The sequence below is a fragment of the Giraffa tippelskirchi genome, chromosome 2, assembly GCF_054371585.1.
Source record: "Giraffa tippelskirchi isolate mGirTip1 chromosome 2, T2T-mGirTip1v1.2.pri, whole genome shotgun sequence".
Classification (NCBI taxonomy): Eukaryota; Metazoa; Chordata; class Mammalia; order Artiodactyla; family Giraffidae; genus Giraffa; species Giraffa tippelskirchi.
Genome location: NC_137276.1, coordinates 168,021,036 through 168,037,617, shown reverse-complemented (window position 1 = coordinate 168,037,617; position 16,582 = coordinate 168,021,036). Strand labels below are relative to the sequence as shown.

The following is a 16,582-nucleotide window of genomic DNA, read 5'->3' as shown; positions in this document are numbered from 1 at the left end:
TGATGGGGTCAGGGTAGTAAATACATGCCACTTATTCAGTCACTTGAACTATGAAAGGAAGGAGATGGTATCTTATTTATAGGAGCTGTTGAGAACAAGTGAATGTTTTGTTCAAGATAGTGGACCCTCAGTGCCACTGTAGTATAATGTGTCAGGAATTCTCATCAACTACCAGTAGATGTGTAAATTGATTCAGCCTTTCTGGAAAGCAGTTTGATACATATATTAAGAATCTTAAGGGTGGACCTAGAGATTATCATACTAGGTGAAATAAGTCAGAGAAAGACAAATACGATATCACTCATGTGGAATCTAATTTTTAAAAAAGTACAAATGTTATTTCCAAAACAGAAGCAGACTTATAGATATCAACCACACACTTAGGGTTATCAAAGGGAAATGTTGGAGGGAGGGATAAATCAGAAGTTTTGGAATGAACACACACACCCTACTGTATTTAAGATAGGTAACCAACAAGGACCTATTGTATAGTGCAGGGAACTCTACCCAATATTCTGTGATAACCTGTTGACTCATTGGAAAAGACCCTAATGCTGGGAAGGATTGGGGGCAGGAGGAGAATGGGACGACAGAGGGTGAGATGGCTGGATGGCATCACCAACTCGATGGACATGGGTTTGGGTAGACTCTGGCAGTTGGTGATGGACAGAGAGGCCTGGCGTGCTGCGATTCATGGGGTCTCAAAGAGTCAGACACGACTGAGCGACTGAACTGAACTGAACTGAATTGAACCTATATGAGAAGAGGGTCTAAAAAATATATATATATATGTATACACACACACACACACATATAACTGAATCACTGCTGTACACCTGGAACTAACACAACATTGTAAATCACCTATATTCCAATAAAATTAAAATATTAAAAAGAATCTTAAAAGGGTTCATGTCCTTTAACCATTGTATCCTTTAGCCCTCCACTTCCAGGATTCTATATAAGAAAATAACCAGAAAGGCCATTAAAGACTATATAGAAAACTATTGATGCTTTTGAACTGTGGTGTTGGAGAAGACTCTTGAGAGTCCCTTGGACTGCAAGGAGATCCAACCAGTCCATCATAAAGGAAATCAGTCCTGGGTGTTCACTGGAAGGACTGATGTTGAAGCTGAAACTCCAGTTCTTTGGCCAACTGATGCGAAGAGCTGACTCATTTGAAAAGACCCTGATGTTGGGAAAGATTGAAGGCAGGAGGAGAAGGGGACGATAGACGATGAGATGGTTAGATGGCATCACTGACTCAATGGACATGAGTTTGGGTGGACTCCGGGAGTTGGTGATGGACAGGGAGGCCTGGCGTGCTGCGGTTCATGGGGTCGCAAAGAGTCGGACACGACTGAGCAACTGAACTGAAAGAAATTCATTGGAATATTATTTGTAATAGTGAAAAATGGGAAATAAATCCAGCTATAGAGAATGATTGAATTCAGTTTATATCCATTGAATGTTATGCAGTATCAGAAGTATTTTTTAATTAATGTCTTGGTAAAGTGTTTGTGACATAAGCGAGATATGGAATTATCTGGTAATGGAAAATGTATATGTTGTGTATAAGTATAGGAAGACTTCTGGGAAAAAATACACCAAGGGGTTATCCCCAGGTGGTGTGATTATGGATGCTTTTGTTTTTCTTCATGTGTATTTTTAGTTTCCCAAATTTTCTGTTATGAGCAAGCATTAATTTTATAATATAATGGATTTTTTTGGTTTGTTTAAGAGTGGGGAGACAGTGTTTGGCAAGAAAAAGGCAGTGGAAAGATCTAGAGGTTATGAGAATTGAAGGATCACAGATGGAACGGTTCAGAATGAAGGAAGAATTGTGTGGATGGATGAAACACAGACGCAGAGGTAGGGAAATCTGTTCTGTCACAAAACCTATTTAGGTCAACAGCTGAGGTAGAGAGAATTTCAAATAACCACTGTTGGGAGTGGGCTGGGATGTTGGTGGGAGGATAAATGATTACCAAGGAGTAGCCCTTTATCACCATATTTGGCCACCCACCAGATACATGGATACTTTTCTTTCCATAGAGTCCCCCCTCAGCTTAAAAACTGGCCAGGTCCCAAAGTCTTATTTATAAATCTGTTTTTTGAACTTTTAAGATTTTTTCCATAGAAGTAACATTTCAAATGGTAATTACAGTTCTAGCCAGCCCACAAAACTTATGATGTCATTGTGTCTTGCCCATTTTTTCCTTACTAGTATTTTTCACATGTTAGTTTCTTTCCATTGATACCCATAAGTATCCTCTTTACACAACCCACTTGAACTTGTGACACCACTTAAGAGGAGGTTTCCACATTTATGTCTACCCACTTCTGCTCCCTTTATGCTACTTCTCCCATACTCCTAGCCAGTCCTGCATTCTCCACTCAGATTCATCTGCCAGAGTCACCGTGGTTAGTTTTAGTTTCCTACTTAAACTGCTTTGCCTGTTCCCCAAAATCTTTTTGGGGTTTGGCAGACAAAAGGACTGTCACTGTGGAGAAGCATGGATAAGCACAGAGTGCTGAACCAGAGTGCATTAGGCCAGTATCATCACTTAAGTTCTCAGAACTAGAACATCAGCGTGTCAGCAGTAAGGCTTGTGAGCACTGGTTGCCTGGCAGCCAGATCCAAAATTCTGTGTCACATGCAAGAATAGGGCAAATCAGTGTTTGAAGCCAGAAGAAATCCATCATTTGTCAGAATAGTTGCAGACATGAGATATCAAGCTGTTCAGGTCTCATCACTGAAAAAGCTCAGAGCATGTTAATGTTTCAGTCTTTTTCGTTTGTTTTGTTGTGGTCAGCTTTTAGGGCAACTCAGCTTTGCTTCCAATGTAGAAAGCAAATCAGTGGTTCTCTATTCTAAATGAGCTTTGGGTGGGCGTAAGAATTCCAGTTTCTCTATGTAACATAATTATACTACCTTATTCTTCTTTACAGTTAAGGTTTACTGAGCAGCTACAAACATTTGACGTATGACTTCATCATAATATAAAATGTAGTATTGACTAGATAGTTTATGTGTAGGAACTTTGCCATCCTCAGGATAAACATAGATTTAGTTTTTTCCACTTGAGACTTAAAATTGACTCTGATTCACAAAACAAACTTTCAGAGTTCCTTCCTCAGACTTGCCATTTCCTATCACAGCAAACATTTCAGGACAAGCAGTATCCTATTTCAGTTCAAGAAGGATTAAATAGGCATTTGTGGCTAGCATGAGAACCGGCTAAGTATTTAGATTTAAAAAGTCTTTCCATGGGACATGAAAAAGGAACATTGTTTCCTCGTAAATAATTTGAGAATGAGAATGTTTTTGATTTCCACAGTGAAATTTTAATACTCATCCATTTTATGAGCCTTTATTTTTTTATTATTTTTTGATATATGGTTGATTTACAATGTGTTAGTTTCAGATGTACAGCAAAGTGATTCAGTTGTACATGTATATATGTTATTTTTCAGATTCTTTTCTATTATAGGTTATTATAAGATATCGAATATAGTTCCCTGTGCTATACAGAAGGTCCTTGGTTTTTATCTATTTTATTTATAATAGTGTGTATCTGTTAATCCCAAACTCCTAATTTATCCCTCCTCCACCCTTTCCCCTTTGGTAACCATAAGTTTGTTTTCTATGTCTATGAGTCTGTTTTTGTTTTGTAAATATATTCATTTATATCATTTTTAAGATTCCACATATAAGTGATATCATATGATTATTTGTCTTTCTCTGTCTTATTCACTTAGTATAATAATCTCTAGTTTGATCCATGTTACTGAAAGTGGCTTTATATCATTGAAAAGAGGGATTTTGAACACAGCTAGGGAGAAGGCAATGGCACCCTACTCCAGTACTCTTGCCTGGAAAATCCCATGGACAGAGGAGCCTGGTAGGCTGCAGTCCATGGGGTCGCGAAGAGTCGGACACGACTGAGCGACTTCACTTTCACTTTTCCCTTTCTTGCACTGGAGAAGGAAATGGCAACCCACTCCAGTATTCTTGCCTGGAGAATCCCAGGGATAGGGGAGCCTGGTGGGCTGCCGCCTGTGGAGTCGCACAGAGTCGGACACGACTGAAGTGACTTAGCAGCAGCAGAACACAGCTAGAGACATATGTATTTAACTGTGCAGGTGTACCTTGGTCATTCTTGTAGCCTTTGTTCAGAAGGGACTCTAGCTAGTTGTGCTGAAGAGCAGCAATTCTCAAACATGGCAGTGCATTAGAATCACTTAGAAAATCTTTCTAAAGAATACTAATACCAGAGTCCTGTTAACAGAAATTGGGATTTAATTTATCTGGGATGGCCCTGTTGGTTGGTTTTTTGTTTGTTTGTTTTTCTGTGTTGATTCCAGTATACAGAGTTTGAAATCCATCTTTCTCAAATTTTAGAGTACATAATCATCACTTGAAGGGCTTGTGAAAACATTTTTCTAGTCCTCACCCCAGGAGATTCTAATTTTGGGTTGGTATCTGAGAAGTCTTTCCAAGAAGCTCCCAGCTGAGGCTGAATAGCACTATTACAGGCTTTAGAGTATGTGGCATTGGTTTCCATGTGTCTGGCACAAAATATGTACGCATCAAAATATTGAATGAATGTGGCTATTTGCTTCTTGAACTAGAATGTTCATATGAATGACTTGGATATCTCATTAAAAATACAGATTCAAATTCTGTAGGTCTGGGGTGGAAGCTGAAAAGTCTACATTTGTAACAGGCTCACAGGAGATGGCAACAACATTTGAAAATAGCGAAGTATGACAAGATATATATCATCATGTGTCATTTTCTCATCTCATTTCCACCAAGGTACCCTAGGCAGATGACCTTCACCTGCACATCTTTGGTCTACCCTGAATTGGGCACATTTCCTATTATACCCCATTTCTTTCCTTTTCTCTCCTATTCCAAAAGCATACTAGAGTGCAAATGAGTGAGACTGACATTTTTATAAAGATTACATCAAATCTTCTCTAATTTTTAAAATACTTAATATTAAGTAAATATACATTTTTTCATAGTTTGTATAAAGTAAAAATATTAAGATATAATTAAGCCCATGTTTAAAAATATTTTTATTTAGAATGATTTTATTTACAGAAAAGTCACAAGGATAGTACAGAGTTCTGTGTACTGCTTACCCAATTACCTCTAATTTTATCATTTTACATAACCCACAGTACATTTGTCATTACTAAGAAATTAACATTGGTACTTTGCTGTCCACTGAAGGAGAAGCTTCCTTTGGTTCTCACCATTTATCCTGCTGATGTCCATTTTCTGTTCCAGGATCCAATCCAGGATACGACGTTGCATTTGGTTGTCATATCTCCATAGATATGGTCTGTGATGGTTTCTGATCTGTGATGGTTTCACATTCTTTGATTTTCATGGTCTTGCCAATTTTGAGGAATCAGTTCAGTTCAGTTCATTCGCTCAGTCGTGTTCGACTCTTTGCGACCCCATGAACCGCAGCACGCCAGGCCTCCCTGTCCATCACCAACTCCCGGAGTCCACCCAAACCCATGTCCATCGAGTCGATGATGCCATCCAGCCGTCTCATCCTCTGTCGTCCCCTTCTCCTCCTGCCCTCAATCTTTCCCAGCATCAGGGTCTTTTCCAATGAGTCAGCTCTTCGCATCAGTTGGCCAAAGTATTGGAGTTTCAGCTTCAACATCAGTCCTTCCAATGAACACCCAGGACTGATCTCCTTTAGGATGGACTGGTTGGATCTCCTTGCAGTCCAAGGGACTCTCAAGAGTCTTCTCCAACACCACAGTTCAAAAGCATCAATTCTCCTGCGCTCAGCTTTCTTTATAGTCCAACTCTCACATCTATACATGACCATTGGAAAAACCATACTTGTCAGATATCTCTCAGTTTGGTTTTGTTTGATGGTTTCTCATGATAAGACTAGGATTATGGGTTTGGGGGAAGAATAAATAGCACAGGGGTAAAGTGCCCTTCTCATCATATCATACTAAACAGTGTGATTTATTAATATCCACATGATTTATTATTGGACACATTTTATTTTTTTATGTATGGACTCATATATTTTATACCTTGCTATAATCCATTACTGTGTTATTTACTTTGTTGCTCAAATTATTCCAGTTTAGGCTTTATCAGATCAACTTCCATGTCCCTTTACAGGCCCCCATCGTATTGTTTTTTGAACACTACTTTCTGTCATTCCAAGATATTCCAGATTCATCTTGTATTTTCTCTACCCCAACATAAAATCAGCCAGTTTTCTCCAGGGAGCCCAGGTTCCTTTTACTGGATAATGGTATTTAGACACCAAGATTTGGTGAGTGAGTATGGAGGGCAATGGCACCCCACTCCAGTACTCTTGCCTGGAAAGTCCCATGGACGTAGGAGCCTGGCGGTCTGCAGTCCATGGGGTCGTTAAGGGTCGGACATGACTGAGCGACTTCACTTTCACTTTTCACTTTCATGTATTGGAGAAGGAAATGGCAGCCCATTCCAGTGTTCTTGCCTGGAGAATCCCAGGGACGGCGGAGCCTGGTGGGCTGCCGTCTATGTGGTCACACACAGTCGGACACGACTGAAGCGACTTAGCAGCATTCTTATTGCTACTTAAGTGTCATTGATTCCAGGCTTTAGTGGGTAGAGCTAGGAAATATATATGTGTGTACTAAACCATGTGTACACACACATTTATGTCTCTGTCTCTCTCGTATCTGTTATCTATATATATGTACACATACATGTGTGTATATATGTATATATAAAACTAAAGGTGCTCATACTGAGTTCTCTGACTAATCCAGCACTACGTTCTTTCTAGCCTTCCACCCTTGCTTTTGGAACTTCTTTCTTTGACAGTGAGAAACCTGGCTCTCATTATCTACCATTTAGTTAGTTACTTGTTCAATCCTGGTATATACTTACAGTTTCAGAATTTCTACCAATACACCTGGAAGAAACAAATTGGCCAACTAGAGTACATTCTCTTTGTCTTTAGTCTAATAGTTTCCGGTCAAAACAATGTTTTCCAAAGTTACTTAGGTCAGCTCCATTTTTTTCCCACCTTGAAGTTTATATGGTTAGGTCATACATTTTTAATAGAATTGGATACATTTGTCAGAGTCTGCATTCCATCCTGGGAATCACCCAGTCTCCTGGTTGATATTTTTAAATGTGCATATATTAAAGCTGTTTGTGATGTACAGTTTTAGGGGTTTTGACAATAAAATGCCATGATTTTATTTTTAAGCAGATCATTGGCAAACTTCATACCTAGCAACATACTTGCAACAAACCTGGCAGCTGATCTTCACACAGGTTCTAGTGTGTGTGAAAGTCGCTTAGTCTTGTCTGACTCTGCAATTCCATGGACAATATAGTCCATGGAATTCTCCAGGCCAGAATACTGGAGTGAGTAGCTAATTCCCTTCTCCAGGGGATCTTCCCAACCCAGGGATCAAGCCCAGGTCTCCCGCATTGCAGGCGGATTCTTTACCAGCTGAGCCACCGGGGAAGCCCTCACACAGGTTAAGAAACACTAGATTAGATAATCTTATAAAAGCCTCTTTCTCCACCAGCATTCATTGAACCTTCATTTATCATCATTGATTCTCAGAGATTGGTCATATTCCAGGTAACATCATTGACTGTTATCTCCGGGCTAGTCTTGAATGATTCTGAGGGGAAAGAAAAAAGCATTCCCACTGCCCTGGACTGTCCATCATGGGGTTGAAAAGATTGGAAAGGAAAGGACAACAGGACAGAAGTCAGTACTTGAATCAGACTCATTGAGACTGACCCGCTAAAGCCTCCAGGTAGCAGTAATAACTGTAAGGCACTGATTTACAAATTGTGAGCCCCCAGACCAACAGGATTGGCATCACCTGGGAAATTGTTGGAAATGCAAATTCTCAGGCTCCACATACACTTACTGAATCAGAAAGTCTGGAAACAAGGGTCCAGTAGAATGTGTTACGAGTCCTCTGTGTGACTGTGTTGCATACTAAAGCTTAAGGACAGCTACTCTTAAGATTAACAAGCCATTTGCCAGTCAGAGCCTTGCAGGCACAATGAGGCTTGACTTCCTGTTAAGGCCCTGGGGACACAGATTCGGTCCGCCAGGGACAGGCTGCTAGTGAAGCCAGAGGGTTAAAGGGCTGTTTTTCTTTTGGGGTTCTTTTTTTGTTTGTTTTTAATTGTGATCCACCAGAGGATGAAAAATTTTTGGCTTGGATGTCTGGGGCAATAAATTTTTATCTCTTTGAGATAGAAAAGTAGTCTTAATAATTATACTAAAACGTCTATGCTTCAGTTTTATTGTAGTTACAGAGTAAGTACCAAAATCACATCAAGACTTCATATATTTTTTTAAGTGATGCTGGGTTTTTAAATTATTTTTTCCAATAGTCTGTTGTTTCTAATATGTATAATATTATGTTTACTTATGCTTTAATACCATTTATACCTTACGGAGAGAAAAATTACTGGCATCTAGTGTGAAGTTGTAGTAAGAAAAGGTTGGGAGATATTTTCTGATTTAGGTAAACCTCTCATGCCTTTAAGTCCCTATTCTTCACCTCCATCCCAGGTGTGTCTGTAACCTCAAGTCCTGCTCTCTTTTCATTATTCCTCTGTTCTGGCCATGCTGGCCACCTCGTGTCCCTGGAACCACTTTAGGGGCTTAGCACTTACTGTTGTTTCTGTTTGGAGTACCCTTCCACCAGATACCTGCATGCTAGCTCCCTGACTTCCTTCATGGCATTCTCATAGAGAACTTCTCTTACTGCCTTACCTAAAATCTCACACACACACACCACATTTTAAGCACACATACACTTTGTTTCCCCTTTGTTTATTTTTTCTCTCTGGCATTTACTATCTAACTATATATGTGTATATATATATATATATATTTTTTTTTTCCCCCTTCCTCCAGTAGAATATAAGCTCATCTGGCATAAATTTTTATCTGTTTTTTATATTGCCTAGAACAATACGTGACAAGTACTATTTGTTGAGTGAATAACTATCTCCAAATGTTCATTTGTGTGACTGACAGTAAGGAGGTGTACATGGTAACATTTTTGCTTTAACCTGAACTGACTTTATTTTTTGGGGCTTGAAAATCACTGCAGATGGTGATTGCAGCCATGAAATTAAAAGATGCTTACTCCTTGGAAGGAAAGTTATGACCAACCTAGACAGCATATTGAAAAGCAGAGACATTACTTTGTCAACAAAGGTCCGTCTAGTCAAGGCTATGGTTTTTCCAGTAGTCATGTATGGATGTGAGAGTTGGACTATAAAGAAAGCTGAGCGCTGAAGAATTGATGCTTTTGAACTGTGGTGTTGGAGAAGACTCTTGAGAGTCCCTTGGACTGCAAGGAGATCCAACCAGTCCTTCCTAAAGGAGATTAGTCCTGGGTGTCATTGGAAGGACTGATGTTGAAGCTGAAACTCCAATACTTTGGCCACCTCATGTGAAGAGCTGACTCTTTTGAAAAGACCCTGATGCTGGGAAGGATTGAGGGCAGGAGGAGAAGGGGATGACAGAGGATGAGATGGTTGGATGGCATCACCGACCCAATGGACATGAGTTTGGGTAGACTCTGGGAGTTGGTGATGGACAGGGAGGCCTGGCGTGCTGCGGTTCATGGGGTCACAAAGAGTCGGACACGACTGAGCGACTGAACTGAACTGAACTGAGCTAACAGGCAACTTGTCTTTTATTCTTCTAAACTGTCTCTGTTCTGTTTTTCTTAACTTCCTCTGTTCTAATTAAGAGGGATGGGAAAGGATGGTACCTAAGGAGATAATTATTGGTTCTTTTTCTGTTTCCTCTTTAGACAGTAGAGCTCACTGTCAGTTAACTTGGTTCCTTTCTGTCTCAGTACCTGCCAGAAGGGGATAGGACAGGATGGTGTGGGAAGGGACCTTATAGGTCACATTAAACTAGTGGTCTTCTGGGGCAGATGAAACAGTCCTGAAGATGGATGGTGGTGGTGTGTGTGTGCTCAGTCATGTCCCAACTCCAACTCTCTGCAACCCCCATGGACTGCAACCTGCCAGGCTCTTCTGCCCATGGGATTTCCCAGGCAAGAATACTGAGGTTGGTTGCCATTTCCTCCTCCAGTGGATCTTCCTGACCCCGGGATCAAACCCCTGTCTCCTTCACTGGAGGGAAAATTCTTTACCACTGAGCCACCTGGGAAGCCCCAGATGGTGATGATGGTGGCAAAACAATGTGAGCGTACTTAATGCCATAGCACTGTACACTTAAAAGTGGTTAAAGTGGTAAATTTTGTGTTATATGTTTTTTACCATAGTTTAAAAAAAAAATACAAAACCCAGTAGTTCTCAAAGTGTGGTTTCAAAGCAGCAGTAGAAGCTTCACCTAAGAGCTTGTTAGAAATGCAGATTTAACCCATAACTGTTTCTAAAACTGGAGATAGGTGTGCCTATGATTGGCATTTTACCGAGCCATTCGGGTGGTTCTGATGCATCCTGAAGTTTGAGAATCACAGCATTAAATATTTTTGTTTTAATCTTGAAAGCTATGAAAAACTTTAGAAGAGATTCAAGGAATTTATTCGTGCCCTGATAACAATTTAAAACTACCTTGGTCAGAAATTCTCACCATCTTAGGGATAAAATTGAAGTGCTCTGAAAATGTTTTGAAGATTAGTGTTTCAGGAAATAAACTTAATGTTTAGAGTAGCTGCCATGTTTCAAGCATCTTGCCAAATGCTCTCACGTGTATTTTCCATATAACCTTTAAATCAGCCTTGTTAAAGTAAGTACTACATTATCTACATTTAAAATGAGGAAACAAACTAAGATCAATTATAATTTATCTACTTTTCTTACAGCGTACACTTGCTGTCACTAGGTGGCACTGGTAGTGTGGTTACTCAGACCCAGGCGAAGCTTTCTGGGACTACTGCCTAGAAAACCAAAATAAATGAGGCCTCTTGTGAAAGAAATCAGACTGCAGGCAACCACAAATCTTGATATTAATAGAGGTTCCAGCTTAACGTATGTTAGTGAATCTGACAATTCACTCTGAAAATAGGACCTCTGAAAATTCACTCCTATATAAAAGCAATGAAAATATGACCATAGGCTTAGAGTCAACTTTTTCAGAGGCTTGTGACAATCTGTGTAGGATTTGTCCAAGAAAATGACTTAGTCATGGTAAGAACAGCAAGGCTCATGGAATGTTAACTGACTCCTATCTCCTCTTGGCTTCACAGTAATACTTTGAAACTAATACCTTGAAATCATGTAGCTCTGAAAAATATAGCAGACACTGAAAAGGGCAGAATGGAATTGGAGCTCTGCAAACCCCTACCCCCAGAGGACTGTTACTGTTTGGTCTGTCTGTCTGTTCCATGGAAACCCTCAGTTAGCGGGCTTGCCTTTTTTTTTTTTTTTTTTTAAACCTTACTCAGAGCTAATACAATGCAAACAGCTTCTTCCATACCCACCCCCAGAGCATGCCCCCCAAATGCACACAGAGCCCTTCAGCAAAAGCTGGCAACCTTATTGGTGAAAGGCATTTAAGGAAGTCTCTGTCCAGTTATTAGTGGACAGCAAAGCTAACTCCCTCCTCCATCTTTTGCCCCCCCCCGGTTAATTCCTGTCAAGCAGAATATTGAAGCAGAAGGTGATTCTTTGTTTTACACATTTAAAAGGATGAATTTTTAATATGAAATTATGTATCAATAAAAGTGTTCTTTTAAAAATCTTTACACAAATATAAACGTATGCCCATGAGAAGTCCACAGTGATGGTTTTTTAGGATTGCTGTGTTCAAAGATTTTCTTAACAGCAGGAGAAAGAAAAAGCAAGGTAATTATGGTTCTCACCAACTTAGGGAGGTCCAGTGCTGAAACCACATTTTACTGCTCTTCCCTCTCTTTCCTCCCCTTACTGCTTCAAACTCTGAAGCTACAATGACATTCACTTAGGCATCTGGAACTTCAAAGGTACAGACTGTTTATCCACTAACAAATAGCTTTTTAAAAACTTTTTGAATTCTGTGAAGTTGGAAGCACAAAGCTGTGAGGGCTCATTCTTGTCACATTAAAGGCAAATCTCGGGTATCCCTTTCTTTGTCACCCAGAGCATCACGGAGCATCAGGATCTTGAACAGATTTATTGTTGCTGCCTTTCCAGCTTTCTTTTCTGTTTCACTCTTCTGTAGTACTCCCTTGCTTTAACATCCTAGGGCCTAGGGCTCTTTTGTGATGATCCTTTGACTGAGGATCAGCCCTAGTCTCTTGTATGACTCCCCACCCCCATACTCAGAATTATCCCCTTTTACCCTCATCAGAACTGTTTCTGACTGTCTCTGCTTTGAATTCTGATTAATTATTGATTAAAAATGTTCATGCTAACACTGAGGGTTATACTAACACTAATGATTCATAACAGAATCATTATTGTTATAAGACACGTGAGAAGTACTTTTATAAAACTTAAAGCCAATAAAATATATTGTAAATTCCTAATTTCCTAACCAGCAAAACATGCATATTTTAAGATAGCACTAAGCATAGCACCTTAAATATAGTACATGTATCTTACATAGAGTAGGATATTCATTTTTTAAGTGAGTTAATTTTTATAAATGAAATACGTAATTTGCAGGCATTTTTCATTGTAAGATATCAGATTTCCTTTATCTGAAACATTTTTTTTCTCTTTTCTAGGAAGTTGTTTTAGGTCATGTGAAAGAAATGCTTTCTCATCTTTAAGGGCTACCAGAAACTCTGATTTGAAGAGAATAAATGGATTTTGCAGCAAACCCCAGGAAAGTCCAAAGCCTCCAACCTGTAAGTTTTTATTTGTCTTTCTACTTATGGACTAGGCAGCTCCCAAAGACTAGAACAACCTGGAATCAAAAGGACCTAAAAGAGAGGTGGTTACAGGGGTCCCTATCATGTAGTTCAGGCCTCGCAAATTGTATTATATTAGTTGTGCTTACATGTGGCAGTGATTTCTTCATTTTTCCCATTTGTCATTTTCATCTCTTACCTCAAGGATTTGACTAGAGCTTTCTGTAGATGACAGATGTACCAAAGTAAATATTGGTCAGCCTCAAAGATGAACCAAATCAAAAAATGACATTTGGGTACAATATACTTAGGGCTATGCACTGGCTTGTACATTAACTTCAGCCATGTTTAGTCCTATCCCTAACTCCCAAGTTCTGTCACTGTCAGCACTGTGGAAAGAAGGAGCATAATATTTAAACTGTATGGCCCCAGGAACTACTTGCTCATTGCTTCTTCATGGGAATACAGTAGGGCCAGATAGGTACTGGTGGATGGAAAAGAACTGTTCTCAAAGAATATTTATCAAGAGGTTAAAAGTATTTATACCCCTTGACCTGGTATTTTATTTCTGGGGATCTATCCTAAAGAACAATCCCTTTATGTGAAAAAAGCTTTGAATGTGAAGCTGTTCCCATTTATTTATATATATGTAGGTATATGTATATCTATATATATTTATACACACACACATATAAAGGAAAATGAGAAATTAGTCTAAATGTTAAATAATCTGGGAATGATTAATTATACATTAGATCTACTTGATGAGTTGTGCAACTATTGGAAATGGTGCTTATAAATACAACATACTGGCATGGAAAATTTTTGTCATAATGTTAGTGAACAAGGCAGGATACAAAATTTTAGACTGTGTGTAAGCCCAAGAATGGTACATATAGAAATTATATATATGTACCTATATATGGTGATAAGATTTAGGAAACATACCAAAATGAACATAGTGCTCATACTATGAGAGCCGAGAATTAAGTGTGGTTTTTATCTTTTTCTTTTTTCACATGTGTACTTTCTGAATTGTCTTTAATGAGTGTGTAGTACATAAAGTAAAAATAAACTATAGAGAAAGTACCAAATGCTAAAAGATTACAGCAGTACTATTTCTGTATTTCTAAATGTCTTTTCTTGCCTTTGGTTCTTTATGGATTTTTTTCCCTAGTGACTTTTCTGTTCCTCTTGCTGTTGGCTTCTGATTAAGTGAAAGGTGCAGCATAAACAAAGGTGATGTAGTCAAGGAGATGGTCTGTCTGCAAGAGAGGTGTCAGCAGTACATGAAAGTTAGATGAGATTATCTCCAAGGTCCTTTGTAACTCTGACATTCTGTGATCCCCTTTTTCTGCTTCTTGTCTTCAGTGACTTCCCCTTCCTTTGAAAGACTCTTTTGTAGTCTCTGGTTCTGCCTGTTGCGGCTGCTCCATTTTCCTCTGCTGCCTCTTTGTCCTCTCTGGGTCATGCACCGAAGCTCAGCCCCTGGTCTTCTGCATCTATCATCCTCACTGGCTCTTTCTTTGCACCAGTGGTTATCTCTACTCCCAACTCATTAATGAAACTTACTCAGATGGCGTGGATTTAGACCCAGTAGATCTAAAATGGCATTAGTACTTTTTCCTCTCCTGACTGGTTGTTTTCAGTCGCCTTATTTTGGTTAACAATACTGCTTTTGTTTTAATCATCCAAGTTTGAGGTTCTTCATGAATCCATCTTTATCTTAATCAATCTCCAGATTCTTTCAGATTGACTTTTTGTCTCTCTTCCTACTGTTACAACTCTAGTTGAGGCTATAACAACCTACCCTTGTATTGTAATAGCTTGTATTATAATCTCCTATTTGAGACCTATTTGGTCTTGTCCACTCTATCCTATCCTTTCTCTTTCCAGCCACTGTGCAGATTAAACTTCCCAAGAATAGTTCTTGAGTCAGGTCTAAAACCTTTAGCCTGCCATTCAGGTTCTTTTATAATCTGATTTTACCTTACAGACTTAAAAATTCTACCAAAGTCAAATAGGCTCCCATGCTGTTCCCTTCTTAGTTCATCCTTCTCACTTTATATCTTTGTTCATGGTGTTCTTTCAGCTTTCAAAGGCTGGGGCTTATATTGGGAAATAACGCTTTTATTTTACCTCAGTCCTTACAAAATTTTTGAATCTCATTTAAATAAATGAGCAACCTAAGAAATTCCATTCAAATAAAGCTCTAATTAGCTTGAGATTTCTCAATGATTCTGTTTGCTGCTAAGTCACTTCAGTTGTGTCCGACTCTGTGCGACCCCATAGACGGCAGCCCACCAGGCTCCCCTGACCCTGGGATTCTCCAGGCAAGAACACTGGAGTGGGTTGCCATTTCCTTGTCCAATGCATGAAAGTGAAAAGTGAAAGTGAAGTCGCTCAGTCGTGTCCGACTTTTAGCAAGCCCATGGACTGGAACCTACCAGGCTCCTCCATCCATGGGACTTTCCAGGCAAGAGTACTGGAGTGGGGTGCCATTGCCTTCTCCATGATTCTGTTTAGTGAATAGCTAAAAAAACACAAATAGCATTTTTCTGTTGCTAAATTTGGGAGTCAATCTCATATAAATACGATATCTTCTCTTGTTTTTCTCATAGACACTTACAGCCACAGAGTGCCATTGCATAAGCCTACGGATTGGGAGAAGAAGATTCTAATATGGTCAGGTCGCTTCAAAAAGGAAGATGAAATTCCAGAGACTGTCTCGTGAGTGCTGAATTTAGGGTTGTAAGCAGCTTTTATTTTTCAGTAATCTATTTTAAAGGAAAAGCAGTTCCTCTGAGTCTATTTAAAACCTTTCAGCCATATGTAAAAGTTTCCACTTTTGTAAACGTTTACTTTTTGACAAGTACCTGGAATAAAAACAGTGCTGGAAAATCAGTGTATTATCATTGCTCTTATGTAGTACCTAGTGAAGAGCTGTCAGGTAATCTGAAGTCAGCTGGTTTGATTTTCTCTCTTAGCTATAGAAAGTAACTAAATTAATTTCTCCTTTTTATATTTTGTTGTTAGCATATAGAAATGCAATAGATTTCTGTATGTTAATTTTGGTCCTACAGCTTTATCCAGTTCATTGATGAACTCGAGTAGTTTTTCTGGTGGCATCCTTAGGATTTTCTATGTATGGTTATCACGTCATCTGCAAACAATGACAGTTTTACTTCTTCCTTTCCAATTTGGATTCATTTATTTCTTTTTCTTCTTTGATTGCCAAGGCTAGGACTTCCAAAACTGTGTTGAATAAAAGTGGCAAGAGTGGGCATTCTTGTCTTCTTCCTGATCTTAGAGGGAATGCTTTCACCTTTTCATTGTTTAGTATAATGTTAGCTGCGGGCTTTTTTATATATGGCCTTTACTGTTTTGAGGTGTGTTCTCTCTGTGCCCACTTTTTGGAGAGTTTTTACCATAACCAATATTAAATTTTATCAAAAGCTTTTTCTGCATCTATTTAGATCATCATATGGTTTTTGTTCTTAAGTTCGCTAATGTGGTGTATCATACTGATTGATTTGTGGTTGGTGAAAAATCCTTGCATCCCTGGGATAAATTCTATTTGATCATGGTGTATGGGCCTTTTAATTTATTGTTGGATTCAGTTTTCTCGTATTTTGTTTAGGATTTCTGCATCTATGTTCATCAGTGATACTGATCTATTATTTTTCTGGTGGTGTTGGTATCTTTGTCTGGTTTTGGTATCAGGGTGATGGTAGCC

At 39.1% G+C, this 16,582-nt stretch overlaps 1 protein-coding gene across 5 annotated transcripts in view; it reads left to right on the top strand.

Annotated features, from left to right (window-relative positions):
- FAM162A (family with sequence similarity 162 member A) overlaps positions 1–16,582 on the top strand; it is a 39,068-nt gene that overhangs the window by 7,633 nt on the left and 14,853 nt on the right. For 3 of the 5 annotated variants that reach the window (XM_081571795.1, XM_081571796.1, XM_081571797.1), the window contains exons 2-4: positions 1,742–1,872; positions 12,721–12,843; positions 15,468–15,576. In XM_081571795.1, the coding sequence (XP_081427921.1) occupies positions 1,794–1,872; positions 12,721–12,843; positions 15,468–15,576 (311 nt within the window). In that variant the 5' untranslated portion in view covers positions 1,742–1,793. Of the gene's footprint in view, positions 1–1,525; positions 1,550–1,741; positions 1,873–12,720; positions 12,844–15,467; positions 15,577–16,582 lie in introns of those variants that run through there. The other 2 variants (XM_081571798.1, XM_081571799.1) reach the window with 2 other exon arrangements.